The 22,289-nt window shown below is 42.2% G+C and overlaps 1 protein-coding gene across 1 annotated transcript in view; it reads left to right on the top strand.

The window, feature by feature from the left end:
• PARP10 (poly(ADP-ribose) polymerase family member 10) overlaps positions 1–22,289 on the top strand; it is a 1,579,412-nt gene that overhangs the window by 246,419 nt on the left and 1,310,704 nt on the right. The window contains exon 4 of the mRNA XM_044067716.1: positions 11,225–11,455. Coding sequence (XP_043923651.1) covers positions 11,225–11,455 — 231 coding nt within the window. The remainder of the gene's footprint in view (positions 1–11,224; positions 11,456–22,289) is intronic.

The raw sequence follows: 22,289 nt of genomic DNA, 5'->3' as shown, positions 1-22,289 counted from the left end.
AAGGATTATGGGGAGCAATTGTTACTAAAGTTCATTACCGGTTAAAACGCCGGTATTCTAGTTGGGGCTATGAATTAAGCTGGTTAGCGCCTAATATGTGGTGAAAACTGTAGGAATCTGATTGCTATGAATGTAACCAGCAGATTTCTACAGTTTCAATAAAAATAGAAAAATTAACTCTCAGCGGGTTAGGAATTAAAATGTCAGTGAACACTAAACTGTACCTTGCTACACCTAGCAATAAGAAAATCTTTTTACTGAGGAATTCATTAACTGGTAATCTAATCCCTAAACGAAAAAAACAAAAAAAAAAGTGCTATTTATACTCTGCCAGACTCGCTCACCTGAATTGTCCCTTGCAGTGTTATTCAGAGCCTGAGTGATGAATCCTCTTACGGCACTGACTGCTATTGCTTGCATCACCAGTTGGGTCAGTGAAAAAAAACGGGCTATTCAATAGTGTTCGCTAGTAATTTCTAGTGCTTGTAAATAAAGATGTTCTTCATCTCGCATTGCTGCAGTCCTTACATATGGGTAGTCCGCTGTCCTCGGTCGGCCCGAATATCAAAGTATTAGGCTGACGTCGGTCAAGGCGCTTAAGACTGACATCAGGACGTCAGGGTACAAATGCGCATGACCGACGTCATATCCTCAGTCTTTTTTGCCGCATGGTCCGATGCAGAAGCAGCGTTGCAAGTGCCGTTCGGCGTTCTGGAATTTTTCGAATTCGGAGTTTCAGACCGAGTCAAAGTTGGCTAAGTACCCCGTTGGGGAATATTTTAGTTTTTCTTGCCTCAGTGGTTTACCGGATGTCAGAAAAGTGAATAACTGTATTTCTTGTGGGAAGCAGATACCGCATAGGGATTATCATTCTTTGTGTATTCCTTGTTTGGGGCCTGAGCACGACGTTGTTGGGTGTCGCTTTTGTGCTAGGTTCAATAAGCGCACTATTAAGCGAAGGTTAGATTGTGCTAGGCTGGTCTTCGGGAAGCGGTGCAATTATAATATGCCGTCGGATTCTCCGGCGCCCGCTTCTTCGAAGAAGCGCAAAGACAAAGCAGCTAAACCCAGGCAAGAAGAGTCGTCCGTACCGGACGCCGGTTCTTTAGAGGCGTCAGTGGAACCGGTGGTTCCGACGGAGGCTTCTCTGGAGTCCCAGGGGGAGACTTTGATATTGCAGGATGTGGCCTCTCAGGAGGCAGCCCAGGCTGAAGGGGCTTCTCAGGTTACTGTACTCCCCTCCCTTCCTAGGGTGGTTAGGCCCTCTCCTTCTGTTTCCAAGGCTTCTCCCAGAGGCAGGCCAGGTTTAGCTTCTGTTGGTGTCGCTCCTAGTTCAGCAGGGTCTGTGCCCAAGAAGCACATGCTTAAAATGGCAGAAGATTTAATAACTTTGATTAGAGGTTCTTTACCCCTCCTGATAAGAGGCCTAGGGTGGAGCCAGAGTTGGGGAGTTTTGAGCAGGCTTGGATGTTTCAGAGTCTTGACTGAAGACTTGCAGGAGTACTCTCCTTATTCTGATTCTGATGCAGATGATTACTCCTTCTGCTTCTCCTCCAGAGGATTTCTCTTTTCAGAGACTCTTCATTCCATGAGGGAACATTTTAAGTGGGAAGGTCAGGACTTCTCTGATTCCAGGAAAAGGCTTAGGGAATTTTTGCTTTTGCCCCAGCATAGGCCCTTGGCTATACCACCTGTTCTGGATGTTGTGGAAGATGTGTTTGCAGAGGCTTCACTTAATCCTGATTCTTTGCCTCCTGCTCCTGTTAAACCGGATAGGTATTACAGGGTGCCTGAGGCTCATAAATATCTTTATAAGAGTCCTAGGGCGGACCCAGAAACTGTTAGTCAGGGACCTAAGGGTGTCAAGGCCTCTGTTGTAAAAATCCGGTTCCTCCAGATAAAGAGGCCAGAGCTTTGGATAGATGGGGAAAGAAAGTCTATACTTCTTCCACCTTAGCTATGAGGGCTTTGAATTGCCAGTTTCACATGTTGAAATATCAAAACTATCTTCTTTCTCAATTAAAGTCTAAGGTAGATGCTCTGGCGGAAGGCATTGAGTGTAAAGAATTGCAAGATTTGGTGCATGTCTCTGAACAAGTGGGTAAGCATTCTTTACAATGTGGTTTTGATGCTGTACAGGCCTCGTCTAGGGTGGCTGCCACTGGTTCAGTTCTTCGCAGGCACGCCTGGCTGAGGGATCAGAATTTATCTGACCATGTTAAGACAAGGATTTTGGATGCTCCTTTACAGTCTGATGTGTTGTTTGGTTCACCTGTGGAGTCAGTCTTGAAGAAAATGGAAGACAAGGCTAAGTCTATGCAGGCTGTTAAAGATTTTTTGCAAGTTCAGCCTCCGAAGTTTAGTAGGAATTGGCCTGCTAAGGGGTGGATGTATCCTTCTTATGATTCTCAGTCTAGGGGTAGATCTAGACGTGGTAGGGGTAGAGCTCAGAGTTCCTTCAGACCTAGAACAGGGAGTTCACCTGCACAATCTTCGGGTGAGGGCAGGGGCCAGTCCTTTCGTAAACAGGCCCAATGACCTACCTTTTCAGCTGCCAGATCCTTCTTGCCTGGCAGCACCTTTGGGAGGAAGGTTGGCACTCTTCAAGGAAAATTGGAGTTTGATTACCCAAGACAGATGGGTATTGGATATCATACACCAAGGTTACAAGTTTTATTTCCATACCTTGCCTCCTTTCAAAGGCATGCCGGACGTTCCTCCTCAGCAAAGACTAGAGGCTCACAAACAAATTTCTCTGCTACTTCAAATAGGGGCCATACAACCGGTCCCTCTGCCAGAAGTGGGCCTAGGATTTTATTCTCGCCTGTTCCTAGTACCAAAGAAGGGGAACACGTGGAGACCAATTTTGGATTTATCTATCCTCAACACATATCTGGACATTCCCAAGTTCAAAATGTTGACGTTACAACAGCTTTTACCACTGCTGGGCAAAGATCACTGGATGGTGACTCTGGATCTCAAGGAGGCTTACCTTCATGTTCCTATCAGGCTCAGTTGCAGGAAGTATCTGCGTTTTGGCTGGGACTTCTCATTATCAGTTCTCTGCATTGCCCTTTGGCTTATCTACTGCGCCCAGAGTGTTCACGAAGGTTCTGGCTCCAGTGATAGCTTTCTTCAGGCTAAGAGGAATACAGATCTATCCTTATTTGGACGATTGCCTGATTCTGGCCCAAGAAAGGACGAACTTCTTCATCATTTACAGTATGTGATAGCAGTGCTAAGATGCCTGGGGTATTCTGTGAACGAAATAAAGTCCAGTCTAGTACCCTCTCAGGACATGTGCTTTCTGGGTGTGAGACTGAATACAGCATCCCAGATGGCCTTTTGACCCCGGACAAACAAAAGAATCTTTCTCTGTACTTCCATCAATTGTCTCATCAGTCCAGGCTGACTGCAAGGACAGTCCTTCAAGCCTTGGGGTTCATGGCATCTTGTATTCTGGTGCTTCCCAATGCCAAACTGCATATGAGGAAGCTACAATGGTATCTCAAAATGTATGGACACAGCACTGCCAAGATATGGACACTGTCATTCAGATAATACCTTGCATTCAAAAGGAATTTTTGTGGTGGGCTCAGGAATGTCACCTAAACAAGGGACTCTCTGTGACCCGGCCAGAGGCGAGTCAGATTCTAACGACAGATGCCTCAGACAAAGCTTGGGGAGCTCATCTAAATGGAAAGTGGGTACAAGACACGTGGCCTGCCAGACTTCAACATCTACATATCAACTTGAAGGAGATGTTAGCAGTCCAATTTGCATTAGTAGCTTTCAAGGATTTACTTCTTCCAGGGCAGGTGTTGGTTCTAACAGACAACACAACTGTCATGTGGTACATCAACAAGCAAGGGGAACGATTCTTATCCTCTATGCAGACAAGCTATGATTTTGTGGGAGACTGCTCTCAGTATACAGCTAAAACTACAGGCAAGGTTTCTGCCGGAGCACAGAACTCCTTAGCAGATGTGTTGAGCAGACAAATTATGGATCCCCACGAGTGGAAATTGGATCCTCATGTATTTCAGAAATTGACAGTGTTATGGGGAACTCCAGACATAGATCTGTTCGCTTCTCCACTAAACTACCAGCTGCCAAAGTTTTGCACAAAAGGTTTCATCCCACAGCTTGGAAAGTGGATGCTCTCTCATTCAATTGGAGCAATCTTCATGTGTATGCCTTTCCACCTCTGCCTCTCCTCCCAAAGGTACTCCTGAAGGTCAGACAGGACAAGCCAAAGATGATTTTAATAGCTCCAGATTGGCCTCGACAGCACTGGTACCCATTACTGAGAAGTCTGATACGGAGCCTCCATGGCCTTTGCCTTGATTCCACACCTGCTGTCTCAGGAGAACAGTCATTTACTCAATGTCAAACTTCACTCTCTACATCTAACAGCCTGGCATATTCTGTTTTAAACCCTGGAGGGTCTCAGCTTCCACAGCAAGTTTTGAATGTTATTTTGGAGGCCAGAAGGCCTAGTACAAGGAAAGTGTACGCAGATAAATGGAGGAGATTTTTATTTTGGAGTACAGCAAAGGAATTTGATGTTTCTAAGCCTAATTTAAGTGTGGCTCTTCAATATCTTACTGAGTTACTGGACAAAGGTTTGTCCTTCTCCTCTATTAAGGTTCATGCTGCAGCAATTTCTGCTCACTATGACTGTGACCCACCATTGTTTTCTCATCCTTTGTTTAAGCAATTCCTTAGAGGGGCAAAGAATATAAGACCCCCACGTAGAGCTCCTACTCCTGCTTGGGATCTCAATTTTGTGTTGGAGAAACTCACTCTACAACCTTTTGAGCCTGCAGCTACTGCCGAGTTGAAATATTTATCATGGAAGACTGCTTCTTTGTTGGCCATTACCTCTGCGAGAAGGGTTTCTGAATTACAGGCCCTTATGGCGGTTGAGCCTTTCTTAATTTTCCATAAGGATAGGGTATCTTTCGGTACTAATCCTTCCTTTATGCCTAAAGTGGTTTCAAGTGTGGCTTAAAACCAAACTATGCATTTGCGTACTTTTAATGTAAACCCGCAAAATAAAGGGGAAAAGATTTTGCACACTTTGGATATACACAGGCAGTTGCGATATTATTTGAGCAGAACTAAAGGGTTCAGACAGTCTCAGCAGTTATTTGTTTCATTTGCTTTGGGTTCTCAGGGCAAGCCTGTTTCTAAACAAACTATTTCTAAGTGGATTGGGTTTTGTATTGCTTTCTGTTATTCCCATCATGGTAAGGAGATTCCAGCTGGGATTAGGCCTCATTCCACTAGGGCTACTGCCACTTCTACAGCTTTTTAAGGGGTGGCAACTAAAGATATTTTGGAGGCAGCTACTTGGAGTTCAGTGCATACTTTCTCTAAGCATTACCACCTTCCACTTTACTCTAAATCTAGGGCTGGTTTTGCCACTGCAATTTTACAGGGCATTTTGGCAGCTCCTAATGCTTTCTAGTTTTGCCATCCTCCCTTACCTCTGCTTTGGGATTCTACCCATATGTAAGGACTGCAGCAATGTGAGATGAAGAACATAGTACAGTTTTGTACCTACCATAAATGTAGATGTTCAAGATCCACATTGCTGCAGTCCAATTTCCTCCCTCCTTCCCTCTGTAGTTAGAGGCGGTTGTGTGGTTTGGGTTGTGAATATTGTGGATATTGTATATATTGTACATATGATTAGTGCAAGGGTGGTTGGTTGTTTTTTGCTGTCTTTTGGTTTTGGCCTTTCTTTTTAGGGTCTTCTGACATCTGGGGCAAGAAAAGACTGAGGATATGACGTCGGTCATGCGCATTTGTACCCTGGCGTCCTGATGTCAGTCTTAAGCGCCTTGACCGATGTCAGCCTAATACTTTGATATTCGGGCCGACCGAGGACAGCGGACTACCCATATGTAAGGACTGCAGCAATGTGGATCTTCGAACATCTACATTTATGGTAGGTACAAAACTGTACTTTATTGCTTTTAGAAGGTTATTTAATATCTCAGGGAGCACTCGGATGTAACTTTAAATGCACCCTGTGACGGCACACTGGGTTAATGGGAAACCATCACTCTATATATATATATATATATATATATATATATATATATATATATATAGATATAGATATAGATATATATATATATATATATATATATATATATATATATATATATATATATATATATATAAAACAGATGTTTAAATGGATGGGAGAAGTTAGACCAATGTCTGTCCAAGTCCTCTTTCCAAAATATTGGAGAGAATACTGCACTCTGTTGTCAGACTTTCTGACCAGACACCACAAACTTACATTAACTCAGTGGCTTTAGCAGAGTGTGTGTGTGTATATATGTATATATATATGTATATATATATATATATATATATATATATATATATATATATATATATGTGTATATGTGTATATATATATATATATATGTGTGTGTGTGTATATGTATATATATATATATATATGTATATATATATATATATATATATATATATATATATATATATATATATATATATATATATATATATATCTATATAAGAAATCACAGTGCTAGAAATGTACATGTGAGCTTTGGCATATTGCAGAGTTAGATATCAAAGATCAAAATGCTCAAAGTCTCTAGTGAGAAATAGTATTTAAACATTGATAACAAACATGTCTGCTGGGTCCCTCCCAAATTACATCATGTTGACACTTAGATTGCTAAATAATGCAGTTTGTTTGCCTGGGAAAACCTAACACCTGCTCAGAAACTTAGAACAATAGAAGGCATTTCACATGTATATTCTAACAGAAACCAGAGCAGTAAAGCACCATCCACATGTAAATTCTGGTCATAAACTTTAGCCATAAAACAATAGGCATGAAACCTTCATCCAGACGCACAGGAGTCAAATTCTAACATGAATGGGTCACAACATGCTTCACTGGGCCAGTAGAGTGCAATGTTGTCACATATTTTGCAGTTCCACATTTGACAGTATTCTTTTACATTCAAGAAACTATGCCTGTATTTTACATTTATTTACAAATGCCAGAATTATATATCAAATTCTGTTTGACTAGGCTGGCAGCCTTCGCCCGTCTCTCCTCCGTCATCACACTACGCTACTCTCAGATTTTTTCTAAGGCCTTTGTTGTATAGTCGCAACTTTTTACTGCAAAGGCTGTACATTATTGTATGGAGTCTTACTATGCTTTACTGATTTAATGGATGAATATGAACAAATACCTGTTCATACCTTACACCTCCTTACTCCCCCCTACTTCATTCACATCCTTACTTAAATCATTTTATCTTCCCTGACTGTCTAATCGTGCCATAATTCTGTTTTATTCCTCGTACCTCATATTGCAATTCTTGTTTGTATTATAGTAACTTAACTTTAATTTCTCAAAACTAGTTTAAATTTCTGTAAATATTAAATCCTTGTCATAACCCATCCACTGGGGCTGCACAAGCCAGTGCATTTCTTTGTGCCGGTCCCAATCCTGGATAAATGGGGAGGGTTGCGTCAGGAAGGGCATCTGGTGTAAAACCTCTGCCAAATGACTTGTGCTGAGAACATTTCATATTTCCATACCAGGTTGGTCGAGGCCCGGGTTAACGACAACAGCCACCATTACTGTTAGCCAACAGGGTGCTGGCGGAAATTGGGCTACTGTTGGCCGAAGGAGAAGAGGAGGGGGAAGGCATGTCCGAAGGCAGGAAGAGAGGAGGAAGGTTAGGAGTGTAGTAGTGAGGGTAGGAACTTTGAATGTTGGCAGTTTGAGTGGTATAGGGAGAGAGCTAGCTGATATGATGGAGAGAAGGAAGGTTGATATATTGTGCATACAAGAGACCAGATGGAAGGGAAGTAAGGCCAGGTGTATAGGAGGCAGGTTTGATTTGTTCTGTCATGGTGTGGATGGCAGGAGAAATTGGGTAGGGGTTATCCTAAAGGAACAGTATGCCAAGAGTGTTTTGGAGGTGAAGAGAGAGTGTCTGATAGATTGATGTTTATGAAGCTTGAAATTGATGGTGCAATGATGAATGTTGTTAGTGCATATGCTCCACAAGCTGGGTGTGCAATGGATGAGAGAAAAATTTTGGAGCGAGTTGGATGAAGTGGTGATGACTGTACCCAAGGGTGAGAGAGTGGTGATTTGCAGCAGATTTGAATGGCCATGTTGGTGAGGGGGAACAGAGAGGATGAGGAAGTGATGGGGTAGGTATGGTGTTAAACAAAGGAATGCAGAAGGTCAGATGGTAGTGGATTTTGCGAAAAGGATGGACATGGCTGTGGTAAATACGTATTTTAACAAGAGGGAGGAGCATAGGGTGACCTACAAGAGTGGAGGATGATGCACACAGGTGGATTATATCTTGTGTATGAGGGCCAGTTTGAAGGAGATTGGAGTCTGTAAAGTGGTGACCGGGGAAAGTGTAGTTAGGCAGCATAGGATGATGGTTTGTAGGATGACTGTGATCAAGAGGAGGAGTGTGAGGGCAGCACCAAGGATCAAATGGTGGAAATTGAAAAAGGGTAATTGTGAGGTGGAGTTCGGGGATGAGTTAAGACAGGCACTGGGTGGCAGTGAAGAATTACCAAATGGCTGGGTAACTACAGCAGAGCTAGTAAGGGAGACTGCTAGAAAGGTGCTTGGTATGACATCTGGACAGAGGAAGGGCGACAAGGAGACATGGTGGTGGAATGAGGAAGTACAGGAGAGTATACAGAGAAAGAGGTTGGCAAAAAAGTGGGATTGTCAGAGAGATGAAGAAAATAGATAGGAGTATAAGGAGATGAGGTGCATGGCAGAGAGAGAGGTGGCTAAGGATAAGGCATGAAGAGTTGTATGAAAGGTTGGACACTTATGGAGGAAGTAAAGGACCTGTACCGATTGGCTAGACAGAGGGACAGAGCTAGGAAAGATGTGCAGAAGGTAAAGGTGATGAAAGGATAATGAGGGAAACATACTCACAAGCGAGGAGAGTGTGTTGAGCAAATGGAAAGAGTACTTTGAGGGGTTGATGAATGACGAGAATGAGAGGGAGAGAAGGTTGGATGATGTGGGGATAGTGAAGCATGAAGTGCAATGGATTAGCAAGGAGGAAGTAAGGATAGCTATGAAGAATGGAAAGGCTGTTGGTCCAGATGGACATACCTGTGGAAGCCTGGAGGTGTTTAGGTGAAATGGCAGTGGAGTTTTTAACCAGATTGTTTAATGAAATTGTGGAAAGTGAGAGGATGCCTGAGGAATGGAGATAGTGGTACCGATTTTTTTAAGAATAAGGGTGATGTGCAGAGCTGTAGTAACTACAGAGGGATTAAATTGATTAGTCGCAGCATGAAGTTATGGGAAAGAGTAGTGGAAGCTAGGTTAAGAAGGGATGTGATGATTAGTGATCAGCAGTATGGTTTCAAGCCGGGGAAAGAACACTACAGATGCAATGTTTGCTCTGAGAGTGTTGATAGAGAAGTACAAAGAAGGTCAGGAGGAGTTGCATAGTGTTTTTGTAGACTTAGAGAAAGCATATGACAGGGTGCCTAGAGAGGAGTTGTGGTATTGTATGAGGAAGTCGGGAGTTTCTGAGAAGTATGTAAGAGTGGTACAGGATATGTACGAGGGTAATGTGACAGCGGTGAGGTCTGCGGTGGGAGTGACGGATGCGTTTAAGGCGGAGGTGGGATTACATCAAGGATGAGCTCTGAGCCCTTTCTTATTTGCAGTAGTGATGGACAGGTTGAAAGACGAGATCAGACAGGAGTCCCCGTGGACTATGATGTTTGCAGATGACATTGTGATCTGTAGTGAGAGTAGGGAACAGATGGTGGAGACCCTGGAGAGATGGAGCTATGCTCTAGAGAGAAGAGGAATGAAGGTCAGCAGTACTAAGACAGAATATATGTGTGTGAATGAGAGAGAGGATAGAGGAATGGTGAGGATGCAAGGAGTAGAGGTGGCGAAGGTGGATGAGTTTAAATACTTGGGATCAATAGTTCAGAGTAATGGTGAGTGTGGAAGAGAGGTGAAGAAGAGAGTACAGCCAGGATGGAGTGGGTGGAGAAGAGTGTCAGGAGTGATTTGTGACGAGACTAGTACCAGTAAGAGTGAAAGGGAAGCTCTACAAGAGGGTAGTGAGGCCAGCTATGTTGTATGGGTTGGAGATGGTGCCACTGACAAAAAGGCAGGAGTTAGAGCTGGATGTGGCAGAGTTAAAGATGTTAAGATTTGCACTGGGTGTGACGTGGGTGGACAGGATCAGGAATAAGTATATTAGAGGGTCAGCCCAGGTTGGAAGGTTTGGCGACAAAACTAGATAGGCAAGATTACTTTGGTTTGGACATGTGCTGAGGAGGGATGCTGAGTATCTTGGGGAAAAAGATGCTAAGGATGAAGCTAATAGGTAACGGGAAAAGAGGAAGGCCTAAGATGAGGTTTATGGATGTGGTGAGCGAGGACATGCAAGTGGTTGGTGTGACAGAGCAAGATGCAGAGGACAGGAAGAAATGGAAACAGATCTGCTGTGGTGACCCCCAAAGGGAACAGCCAAAAGAAGATGATATATTTTTGCCTTGGTATCAGGAGGATCATAGTGGTCCAATGCAGTACATTTTATTTATGCTGGCATCCACTGTGGACCTTCTTTCCACCTATTTTATTCCAATATGTTTGGAAAAACTTGATCTGAAACTTCAGTGTTAGTGCAGGGGATTATGGGAGAGAAGAGCCTAAGTTCTGGTGAAGCTCTGAAGTTTGGTAGCTCAGATTTACCTCAAGGTGAGTCATTCAGCAAGGAAAATGGAGAGAAACCAAGGATCTAGCATTATGTCCATAAGAAAAACTGTGTTGTAATATATGGTTCCTTTTTTTGGGACCATGCAGGTCAAAACTGAAGTCCTCTGTTATGATTATTTTGCCTTTAGTGTACGCTCTGTAGTCTCATAATTTTGTCACCTTTTAGAAGCTGAGTAATGAACCAGTTGGTTGTTGTCCTCATCTTCGGTGTTGATGAGTGCAGACAAGGGAAGCCGTATGGCCACTTCATGATACAGGCAGGTCAGTTGAGTTTGTACAAGGGGCAGGTACTAAAACTTAATAACAGGTAATTGCAAGATTCCAAAGTAATTGGATATAGAGTACACAACAGAAAATTTTACTACAGATTGTTTAAACATTGTTGTGAGAATTGTTTTATCTTTTTTTATCTGCTCACAGAGTTTAAACAAATGGTGATAAAGTCTGAGAGACGTCCGTTGGAAGGTGTGCCCATCCATGTGGAGCATGTTCGAGTAACTGACAGTATTGTAGTAGAAAACCTTCTCTCTGCCACTAATCTGGACTTGCTGCTGTTGTATTTCGAGAGTAAACGGAGTAATGGAGGAACTGTGCGAGATGTCAAGATGCTTCCAGGTGGTAAAGCCATTGTCGCATTTGCAGAATTTGAAGGTTGGTAATCCATATCTGTTAACTTGTATTCTTCCATCTCTTCTTTCACCTGAAGGCTATCCGTTTTCATTTGCTAAGACACAAGTTGCTTTTTTCCAGTCCTGTGATAATTATCAAGGAATGAGTACCATTTAGGATTTTTGCAGTATAGGTAAATATTGCCATGGATTGTTTTCTTTGAGCTTTGTATTGTGCTTCCTACGGTTGCAAAAAATGTTCTTGTTTTATAAAAAATGCAACAATACACAGGTCTCAATCTTTTTACCTTGAAAATGAGAGGCAAAGCCAAAAGTGATCATGGGCAGAAGCTCAAGACCAGTAACCTTTGCAGTATATTGATACTAGTTTTCCTGAAACACTAAACCGTTATTTGTGTCCAGATGTGCTTAAAGATTATGTGCATATAGATGAAACAGAGTGTCATCTGCATTCAGTTTTCACCATTTCAGGAAGTTCACTGGTGACTAGTTTTCAGGCTAGCAAAGTAGCACTGTCCCAGCTGATGCTTTCACATTTTTTAAGGTATAGCTGTAATGAGCATTCCCTTGTGACATTCAATTGGTGGTGGTGGAAGCTAACACAGGAATTCTTCTGCCCATGTGTGCATGAATTGAATTAATTTTACATTACTGCCACCTTTTCACTTCAACCTAACACCTTACAAACTGTTACATGCCCTCTTAACAGGGAAAGTGGCTACTTCTCCCATCCTTCCTCTGATTTTGTATTATAGTTACTGTCTCCAGCATTAAACAAAAGTGATGCAACAACTAGTCAGATAATATTATAAATTTACTTGTATACATTAAGTACTGGGCATTTCCAGTTAGCCATTGTCTGACTTTCTGTGGCTTTTTTATAGTTTTGTTTCTTTTGGTTTCCCACAATACTGGAATGGTAGGAAGCCTACAATCTTGACTTCACTATGCCAAGAGTGATGACTTGGGTCCACACAAAATTCTAAGTTTCCAGGAAATGCCTTACTTTTTAACTAAAAGTAAAGAAATTTCAAACTAGTTATAGTGGCATCTGCACATCACATAAGCAGAATCATGACTATATGAGGTTAACCATTCTGAACAGTCTACCGGAAAATTAAAACTATTACACTTTATCTTTAAGCAAGGTCACTTGCAAAAGCAAACAAGCTATCTTGTGGTTCTGTGACTTCAGTATGTGGTCTGTTACATGAGGGGGGTGGTGAAAGGGACTCATTTGTTTGTCTCCCCTTATCATATTCAGTACTTACTAGATAATAATTGAGAGAATCTGACTTTAACGCACAAAATGGGTTACTGAAGGATGCATTAGCCACGAGGGGATGCAAACATCATGAGATCACTGAGAATATTGAAAAAGTAGTCCGATTAAGAGACACTAGAGCTAGACCTTATTTTGGAGAGAAGTATGAGAAGAAAATTGAAAAAAGAGGTGGACAGAAATAGTAGGTTGAGAGTCTGTCTGTCTTATTCCAGAGATGTTAGACTCTAAGGAAGTTATAGAGAAACATTGGGCAGTATTGACAACAGACATCACTGATATAGTTGATGTTAGACCATTTGTTTACAAGAATATGTGTTCACTTAAGAGACTGTTATGTTACCCTAAACAGAAACAGTATATTGTACGTGATGGGTATACCGTAGCATGCGGACACTGTCAAGCTTGTAAATATATAGACAGTAGTGGGGTGTTAAGTCACCCCGACCAAAATAAAACATATAAGTTTAGTATTCAAGCCTCATGTAACACTCTATGTTGTTTATTTGGCACACTGCATGATATGTAGAAAATTCTACACTGGTAAAACGGACAGAGCATTAAAAGACAGAATTAGGGAGCATTATTACCATATAGGTAAGACCGATAGAAATCAAGCAGAACAGTTGGAGTCGAAATGGATAGTAAGAATGAGAGGGGATTTTGGCCATGGCCTGAATGATAGGGTTCTACTGAAACCTAAACTTAAGGCTAGAGCCTTGAGGAGAAAATGAATTAGTTTAGATATTGATGTCATTGTGTATTTTTTACATGTTGGTTTTAATTAATTTATAAAGGGATGCTGTTTTAAACATTTTTCATATATGTCTTTGTAGAGCGTTCTTGTTTTAGTGATGAAGTTTTTTATAGTGCTTTTTCCTTTAACTTGTAAATGGTTTGCTACTCTGTATAACGCATTGTTTAATGACTTTGAGAGGGAATTAGTTGATAAACATCACAGAGGTCATAGATTGTGTTAAGCCTACGAACGCAGATTGTGTCGCGTTAAGTACAAAAAAATTATGCAGAGAGAGAGAGCAGACTTTGCGAAAGGCAGTGTCTTTATGTGGCCACGAACTGTGCAAGATACTAGTACTGCTTCTGTAATTCGAAATTCACCTGCAGCAGTGAGCAGTAATGCTATTCCCTCTGTGATTGAGGTTTGCGATCAAGGCAAGTAAGCATCGTTGCAGTCAGCCAATCTCGAATCGGCAGACACTCCGGCTGTATCGTCAAGAACGAGGAAGCGCATTGTCCCAGGTTACAGCACAGGTGCATCAGTCTAATGAATCCGGGAGTGTGGCGAAGACTACGACAACCTCCACGTCAGCATCAATGAGCTTAGTCCAGACAACAGGTCCTTTTTTACAGGGGCAGTGGAAGTTTCCCTTACCCATCAAAATGTTGGTGAGCGACACAGACTGGTCTCTATCTCAGGGGAGAATGAGAATGAAGAGGAAGCCAGAGGACGAGGCTATGAGTATGCCGACCATAAAGAAATTCCTGAACAAGGTATGAATAAACTAATTTGGAACTTGTCCAGCCGTGTTTTAACTGCTGCTGAGAGCAGAGTATTGAAAGGCTTAACATTTATTCCTACCCGGAAGCAAGATTTCGCAGAGGTGATTATTGACTTTAAATTATTTATTAGAAATATCTTATTGAAATTGTTTCAAAAATTGTGAAAGTGATAATGGGAGGAAATTGTTGAGTAAGCCTAGTACATTTATACCTAAAGCTTACCCTGTAATCACAGCTTTCGAGAAATTATGTCTGGATGATTTTTATAGGATGTATAGTTCTAATAGCAGTAGATCGTGCGGTAAATTTAATTTGTCCAAAGATGAATATCAAGCTGTGAATGATTTACAAAATAACTGTCATTTAACCATTAGACCCACTGATAAGGTTGGGCTTATTGTAATTTTTGATACTGTTGTTTAGAATAAAGCTATGGGAAGTATGTTGGATGACAAATGTTTTTATATAAGAATTGCTCTTGAACAGGTTGATTTTATGATTAAGAAAGTCAACAGTACTATTGTAATGCATTTAGATGAATGTATTATTGATAGAGAGTTATATAATTATCTGATGGTGTGGGAAGCATTGATACCTGTCATTTAGGGCCTGCCCAAAATACACAAAGACCCCTTGAATCCTCCATTTCGACCGATAGTGGCAGGGAGGAACTGTGTACAGAGCAAGCCTCCATTTATGTAGAGAAGCAGTTAAGGACAGTGTGGAAAGTATGTCCCAATATTTTGCGAGATGCGCAACATTTTTTAAATGATTTGTATTCTTTTCTTACTATGTATGAAAAAAGGCAAGCATTGTACTTGGTAACACTTGATTTCACTTCTCTATTTACGGTCATCCCTAATGAGGAGGGTTTATTGAGTATTAGGCAATTTTTGTCAACATACAGAATTGGACAGTATTAAAATAAGATTAATATGCCAATTATTGGAATGTATTTTGAACATTAATATTTTTCTATTCAGTGAGCATTATTGGCAGAGACATGGTGTAGCTATGGGCACTTCGTGTGCCAATAGCTATGTCAGTGTCGTGATGAGTGTTTGTGAACAAAGTTTTGTGTGTGAGAGACCTTTTAAAGCCCAGGTAATTTTTTATCGTAGGTTCGTGGACGACCTTTTCCTCATTTGTGATGGTCAGATATCCACTTTGCATGATTTCATCAAATATATTAATGAGTCTACTACTTATTTGAGGTTTTCACATATCTCTACATCCTTTGTTGATTTTCTAGATGTGAGAGTAATCTGTGACACTAGTGTACATATTTATACAGAATTACATAGCAAACTTGTCACTGTAATCCTCTTTTGTACAAAGATAGTATGCACCCACCACATGTCTTTAGAAGTGTTATTAGGAGTCAGACTTAAAGGGCATCTAGATTAAGTGTGAGAGAATCTGACTTTATCACACAAACTGGGTTACTGAAGGATGCATTAGCCATGAGGGGATATAAACATCATGAGATCACTGAGAATATTGAAAAAGTAGTCCGATTAAGAGACACTAGAGCTAGACCTTATTTTGGAGAGAAGTACGAGAAGAAAATTGAAAAAGAGGTGGACAGAGAGATAGTAGGTTGAGAGTCTGTCTGTCTATCTTATTCCAGAGATGTTAGACTCTAAGGAAGTTAGAGAAACATTGGGCAGTATTGACAACAGATAGAAACATCACTGATATAGTTGATGTTAGACCATCATTTGTTTACAAGAATATGTATTCGCTTAAGAGACTTATGTTACCCTAAACAGAAACAGCATATTGTACTTGATGGGTGTACCGTAGCATGTGGACACTGTCAAGCTTGTAAATATATAGACAGTAGTGGGGTGTTTAGTCACCCCGACCAAGATAAAGCATGTAAGTTTAGTATTCAAGCCTCATGTAACACTCTCCATGTTGTTGATTTGGCACACAGCATCATATGTAGAAAATTCTACATTGGTAAAACGGACAGAGCATTAAAAGACAGAATTAGGGAGTATTATTACCATATAGGTAAGATTGATGCACTGAGTGCTCTCTCTAAGCATGTTCTCAGACTGATAGAACACACTGTTTATTTTAAATTCTTAGTAATTGGACAAGTTATGGAAAGAAGTAGAAAGAGAGATATTAGAAATAACAGAACAGTTGGAGTCAAAATGGATAGTAAGAATAAGAAGGGATTTTGGGCATGGCCTGAATGATAGGGTTCCACTGAAACCTAAACTTAAGGCTAGAGCCTTGAGGAGAAAATGAATTAGTTTAGATATTGATGTCATTGTGTATTTTATACATGTTGGTTTTAATTAATTTATAAAGGGATGCTGTTTTAAACATTTTTCATATATGTCTTTGTAGAGCGTTCTTGTTTTAGTGATGAAGTTTTTTTTAGTGCTGTTTCCTTTAACTTGTAAATGGTTTGCTACATGTGACTTACTTTAATGGTATTTAGGAGGGGTTCTGCCACTGTGATTTACAACTGATGAAGTAGTGATACTACGAAAGCGCTTATGTCCTGATTTTGTTTGTGTATTAAAGACTGATTTATCTACAAGCCTTGCCGTCGTTACTGGGTCCATCTGCTGTTTCCTGTTTGTTTTTGAACATTTTTCTGGAAGGACCCGGGTACTCGTGGTTGGTGGTTGTTTTGATATTCAGTACTTACATTTTCATTGTTTTTCACTGATTTTGTTAAAAAAAGCTGGTCACAAAGTTTGTCTTGATTTTATAAATGTTATCCAGTTGAAGAATGTATATTAGTATGTGCTTGAAGAAATCTGTGATATTAATACAATGCATCATTAATGATTGCATTCCATACTGTTTTTTTTTTTTTTATCAAAATCAGAAATTTTGTGGTAGGCAGAGCAAATGTTTGAGGTAAAAAATAGGAACATTTTAGTTTAAAAAGTGTAATTGTATGGTGTCATCTCTGCCAGAAACATCAACGTGCCAACATTGAATCACTTGCACAGTTGCAGAGATGCTTGCATTTATCCATCATCCCACAGTACCGGGGTGGGAGTGACAGAGTAAGGGCACTGTATACCTTTTGGAAAAAGCATGTTGCAGCTGCAAGACTTGATGGAAATTGCAGTTTGGTAGGAGCTGCAGCTAAGTGGCAGTTGTGTGACTGTTGCTATGAACTGTGGAATGATATAGGGTGTTTGTGGGGTTCAACAGAAAACTGGCATATTTGTAGTTGATGGGAAAAACACTGGACCCAGAATTAGATATTTGCAGTCAAAGAATTTCTTAGGTTTCATAGATTAGTACTAGGCTAAATGCCCTTGCGAACCTTTGTAAGCCTAGCCAATTATCCCTTGTGAGACTCAAACCCTGCACCTTGTGTTTGTAAGGCAAACACCTTAACCATTAGGCCACCCTCCCAACCAAGCAGTGCATTTCATTTCTTTCTGGTTATAATCTAAAATTAAAAGTCCAAGAAAAATAAATATTAAACAGCACTGCAGCAAGACATAAATATAACAATGTAAATAGAGGACTTCCAAGATGGCTATTTAGTGAGAAATAGGTTGATTGGAGTTGTGTCAGTTGAAAACTGAGAAACTTGGCTTTTACCAACTTTTTTCATCAGTGTTAGTATAATTCTTTTACTGGCTAGTAATTAACACTGCCTGGATGCCAGCAAACAAGAAACTGACTTAAAAAAAATTGTTATGCAAGAAGCATTTCAAGTTAGTGTAGAAGATGGTGTCTGATAGATTAGAGGGGGGAAAAAAATCAAATGCACTTAAGAGGTGTTTGTATATTCCTACATTAACCCACTCGGTGACAAAAAGCTGGAAAAATGGAAGATGATTTAGGTAGCCACTCAGATGAGTTAGTAAAACTGCAGAAACTGGAAAGTAAATGAAGGAAAGACTGGTTGAACGTGAGGCTTCCCAAGAAGAAACATTTGGTAAAAAAAAGTACTAAGCAACTGGACTGGTTTGTTCTTTGAGAGGGCATATCATGTAGATTCTGTAAATATGGTCATCAGAATTCAACAAAGATCTATCTTAACAAATATACAGTCATATCACGAAGAAAGCACCGCTTCTGATAAAATTGTGGAAGACAGGGAAAATGTTAAAATTTCAAGGCACCAGAGTGTTTAATTTGTTGTAAATCAGGCATAAGAGAAGCAAGTTAATCCTGGCATTCAAGGATGTTGAGGCATGTGTACAGTTGAGGTTGCTTTATCCAGCAGTTATTTGTTTTCCCTGGTAGATCAAACACATTTTTGGGAGCAGAACAAGCTATGGAGGAAATTTAAGTATAGCCAAGAAAGCATGAGCTATCGGTGGGGATATGAATACGTTTGCTGTCAGTAAGAAAGTCCATAGAAAGACTTTCAGTGAAACTTCTTTAATCTTCTGGTTAATCTTCTAGCATCTGGACTTCTTCCTTTTAAGTATTTCTTTTAGATAATGTAAGAATACCGTGGACTTGAACCAGATACTGAGATTGTGCTGATTAGGAGGAAGACCACAAAAAGTGAGAAACTGTACAGTTTGTCTCACTAGATGTAGTGTAAACATGTGCAGTGAATCTGCAAGAATGAATATATGAAAAAGACTGAAAGTTTGTTCACTCTTAAATTTGTGGGAGCACTCTAGTGTAAACCCCCCCTTTGTTATTGATGTTTAGAAGGACGCTGAAAGGATTGAAGTGACTGTGTCAGTAAGCCAAATTTTGTCAGTATTTGTTTAAAACATTTTACTGACCTAAATGCCATGTTATTTTGAAAACTTAGTTCTGGGTGGTATATTTGCAGTAAGAGGCAATGTTAAGTTGTCGATCTCGCCTTCATTCTTGCTGGATGGGTTCGGAGCCGACCCTCGGCTCCGACTCTGCCAATACTAAAGCTCGAGAGCTTATTCCACCGGCTCGAGGCTCCCCTATATCCCAAAATGCTAGGCGGTAACTACTCTGATCTCGTTTGCCGCTTAGCTGACGAGGTGCTTTTTTCTACCGGCTCTGGCAGGTTAGTGAGTTTTCTTGTTTAAAAACTTCAAATTCTACCCCTATTTTTTCTATTTAGTTTAGTTTTTATACAGAGTATCCCTTTAGTTTAAATCGGGTCCCCCTTGTGTTTGAATTCCCATTTTATCCCCTTATTAACTTTTAGGCCTTTGGCCCACTCCCTTTTTTTCCCTGTCCTTTCAGTGTGACTGGATTTTTATTTGGTTAAAGGGTGTGTCTGTGTGTTGTGTTTGTGTTTTCATACATCCTTTCAGGATGTCTAAAGACTCCAAGGTCTCAGGCTTCAAGAAGTGTGATTCATGCTGTCAGAAAATGTCTCTGACAGATGGTCACACTTCTTGTGTCTATTGCCTGGGACCTTTGCACCTGCAGGACTCATGTGCTGTTTGCCATGCATTCAGCCCTAGAGTCCTGCAGAAACGCAAAAACAAGCTCATACTTTGAGGCTTGTTAAAGCCTGACGGCCCCCCGACCCAGTCTGCGTCGGGGAAGCCTTCTAAGACTTCGAGGCCGTCTGCTCCAGCTTCAGAGCCATCTCCTGGGAGCATTAAAGCTGCTTCGACATCGGCTCCGGCTGGAGTCGATGTTTCGAAGTCTCATACCGTTATCTCGGCTCCGGCCAGAGCCGAGGTGGTCAAGACTCAGTTGGCTCCTTTAGGCTTATCGGAGCCACCTTCAAAGAAGAGGTCTAGGTCCCCTTCCATCGGCTCCATCCACTCTGCTCCGGGATCCCCTCTTCTGTCGGAGCGGAGCCATAGGTCTCATTCCTCTCGGTCCTCCAGGCTGTCCAACCATGATTTACAAAGAATGGTGAGTAGACTTCTCAAGTCCGAGGCACTGGCCAAAATGCTGCATAGCCCTACTCAACAGTCAGCGGCTATTCCTATCCCTGATTTTATTCCTCCTCCGACTCCTTTGAGTTCGGAGCCGGGGCTCAACGGAGCCGTGGCTGTCGGTGCTTCGGAGCCGATACCTTCCCTATCGGCTCCATCATCTGCTCCGATTTCCTCCTTGGAGGGATCTCAGCGTCGGGCTTCCCTCGTCTGCTCCGAGGGGGCGAGTGGCATCGGACCCTTGTCCGACCCCGTTCTCCCTCTCGAGGCGTCTGCGCTGGTGAGTTCGGCTCCGACATCGGCCTCTGAGCCGTCCCTGTCGGTGCCGGGGGGGGGGTCCTTGCCTCCTCAGAGTGGGGACCTCCGGCCTTGGCTGATAGGGGCGCCTTCGAGGTCATGCGGAGCGTGCTAGACCCAGTGTCTACCCCACAGTCGGCTCCGTCAGCTCCTCCCTCTTCAGTGCCTGCAGTGGTTTCTACCCACCCTCTTGTAACAGACCGTAGGGAGACAGCTCCTCAGGTTTCCCATTGGGAATATCCTCCTCTTCCGAGGCCTCTCCTGATCCGGTAGGAGAACCCCCTCAGAAGAGACAGTGCAAGAGGAAGCGCATTGACTCCCCTGAGTCTATCACCTCTATCACCTCTGACACCGACTTGGAGGAATCTGAAGGTTCCCCGCGGTCCCCATCTGAGGATGTCTCTTTTGCTGACATCCTTGAAATCCTGAAACAGAGGGGGAACTGGCCCGCCCTTAACCCTTCAGAGGACGAGTCGGTTTACCTTGAGGAGTTTGGCTCTCGCCCTTCCACCTCCTGGGTGTCCCCTCCCTTTGACCGCCTTATGAAAGTGGTGGCAAGGAAGGCTTGGACGGCCCCTGATTCAGTGGAACCTACCCCAAGGAGGCAGTCAAAATTTATTACTGCCCCTAAAGAGAAAGAGTTTCTATCTAAAGGTGTCTCTGTTGATGCCATGGTGGTGGCCGCAGCCACTAAGAAGGAGTTAGCCGATCCTTCGGTACCTGTCCACCTAATAAGGAGTCTAGGACCATGGACAGGTACGGTAAGCGGATGTTTTCATCAGCGACCTTTTCAATGCGATCGCTGAACTACTTGTGTCACTTCACCCATCTCCAGAGAGATTTGCTCAAGGATATGGGTGAGGCCATGCAGGATCCAACAGCTGAGGGGTTCCAAGACAAAATGAACTCCCAGTTGGCAACCCTGAATTCGATTGTCAACTCCTCCATGCGGCTTATCTCATATGCGGCTGATGGGGCGAGTAGGGCTGCAAGCACAGGTGTAGCTTTACGACGTCACACCCGGATGCGGCTTTGCAATTTTGCGGACCCTTTCAAGGCGTCCTTCACCAATTCCCCCTTTGATGGCTCAACATTGTTTGGACCTCAGGTGAAGGATACATTGACTAGGTGCGAGCAGGAAGGCAAGACTCTCTCTGCCATGGGAGTCCGTTTTTCTACCCCTTCTAGACCTTATCCAAAAGGTCAAAAGGGAGGAAAAATGTGGTTCCGCAAACCACAGGGAGTCTCATCTGACGCACAAGGTCGATTCCCCTCTAGAGGCAGAGGGGGGAATAACAATAGACGCTGCCCTAGGGGCAGAGGTGGTCCGCAAAACCAGGAAACCAGGGTAGCAGAGAAACCTTCTCTGATAAACCCTTTCAGCATCCCTGAGGAGCTGCCCCGGCTGTCCACCTTCGGAGGCAGTCGGGGGAAGATTATCACTGTACCCAAAAGTCTGGCTTTCCCTCACTCAAGACAAATGGGTACAGTCAATCATATCAGAGGGTTACAAAATTCCCTTTATTCACATCCCATCCCAACCCAAAGGATCCCTTCCAGACGTTCCACCCAGTCTAAGGGAACAAGCAGCATTAGAAATATCAAAGCTGCTATCAAAGAGCTATCCAACCAGTCCCAGCAGACCAGCAAGGATCCGGAATCTACTCCAAATTCTTTTTGGTACCAAAAAAAATAGTACAGTATTGGATCTCAGCAAGTTAAACAGTTATATCAAAAAAACAAAATTCCGGATGGTCACGCTACAGTCCATTCTACCCTTCTTGGGTCAGGACAATTGGATGTGCTCGATAGACCTTCAGGATGCATACTACCATATCAAAATGCACAGACGCTCCAGGAGGTATCTCCGCTTCAGACTGGGAGCCAGTCACTACCAGTTCAGATTGCACAGACAGGAGTGCCCTCAC

The sequence above is a fragment of the Protopterus annectens genome, chromosome 3.part1, assembly GCF_019279795.1.
Source record: "Protopterus annectens isolate FY-2018-M chromosome 3.part1, PAN1.0, whole genome shotgun sequence".
In the NCBI taxonomy this organism is placed as follows: domain Eukaryota; kingdom Metazoa; phylum Chordata; order Ceratodontiformes; family Protopteridae; genus Protopterus; species Protopterus annectens.
Note: the sequence above shows the minus strand (reverse complement) of the source record. Positions and strands in the feature narration are given on the sequence as shown.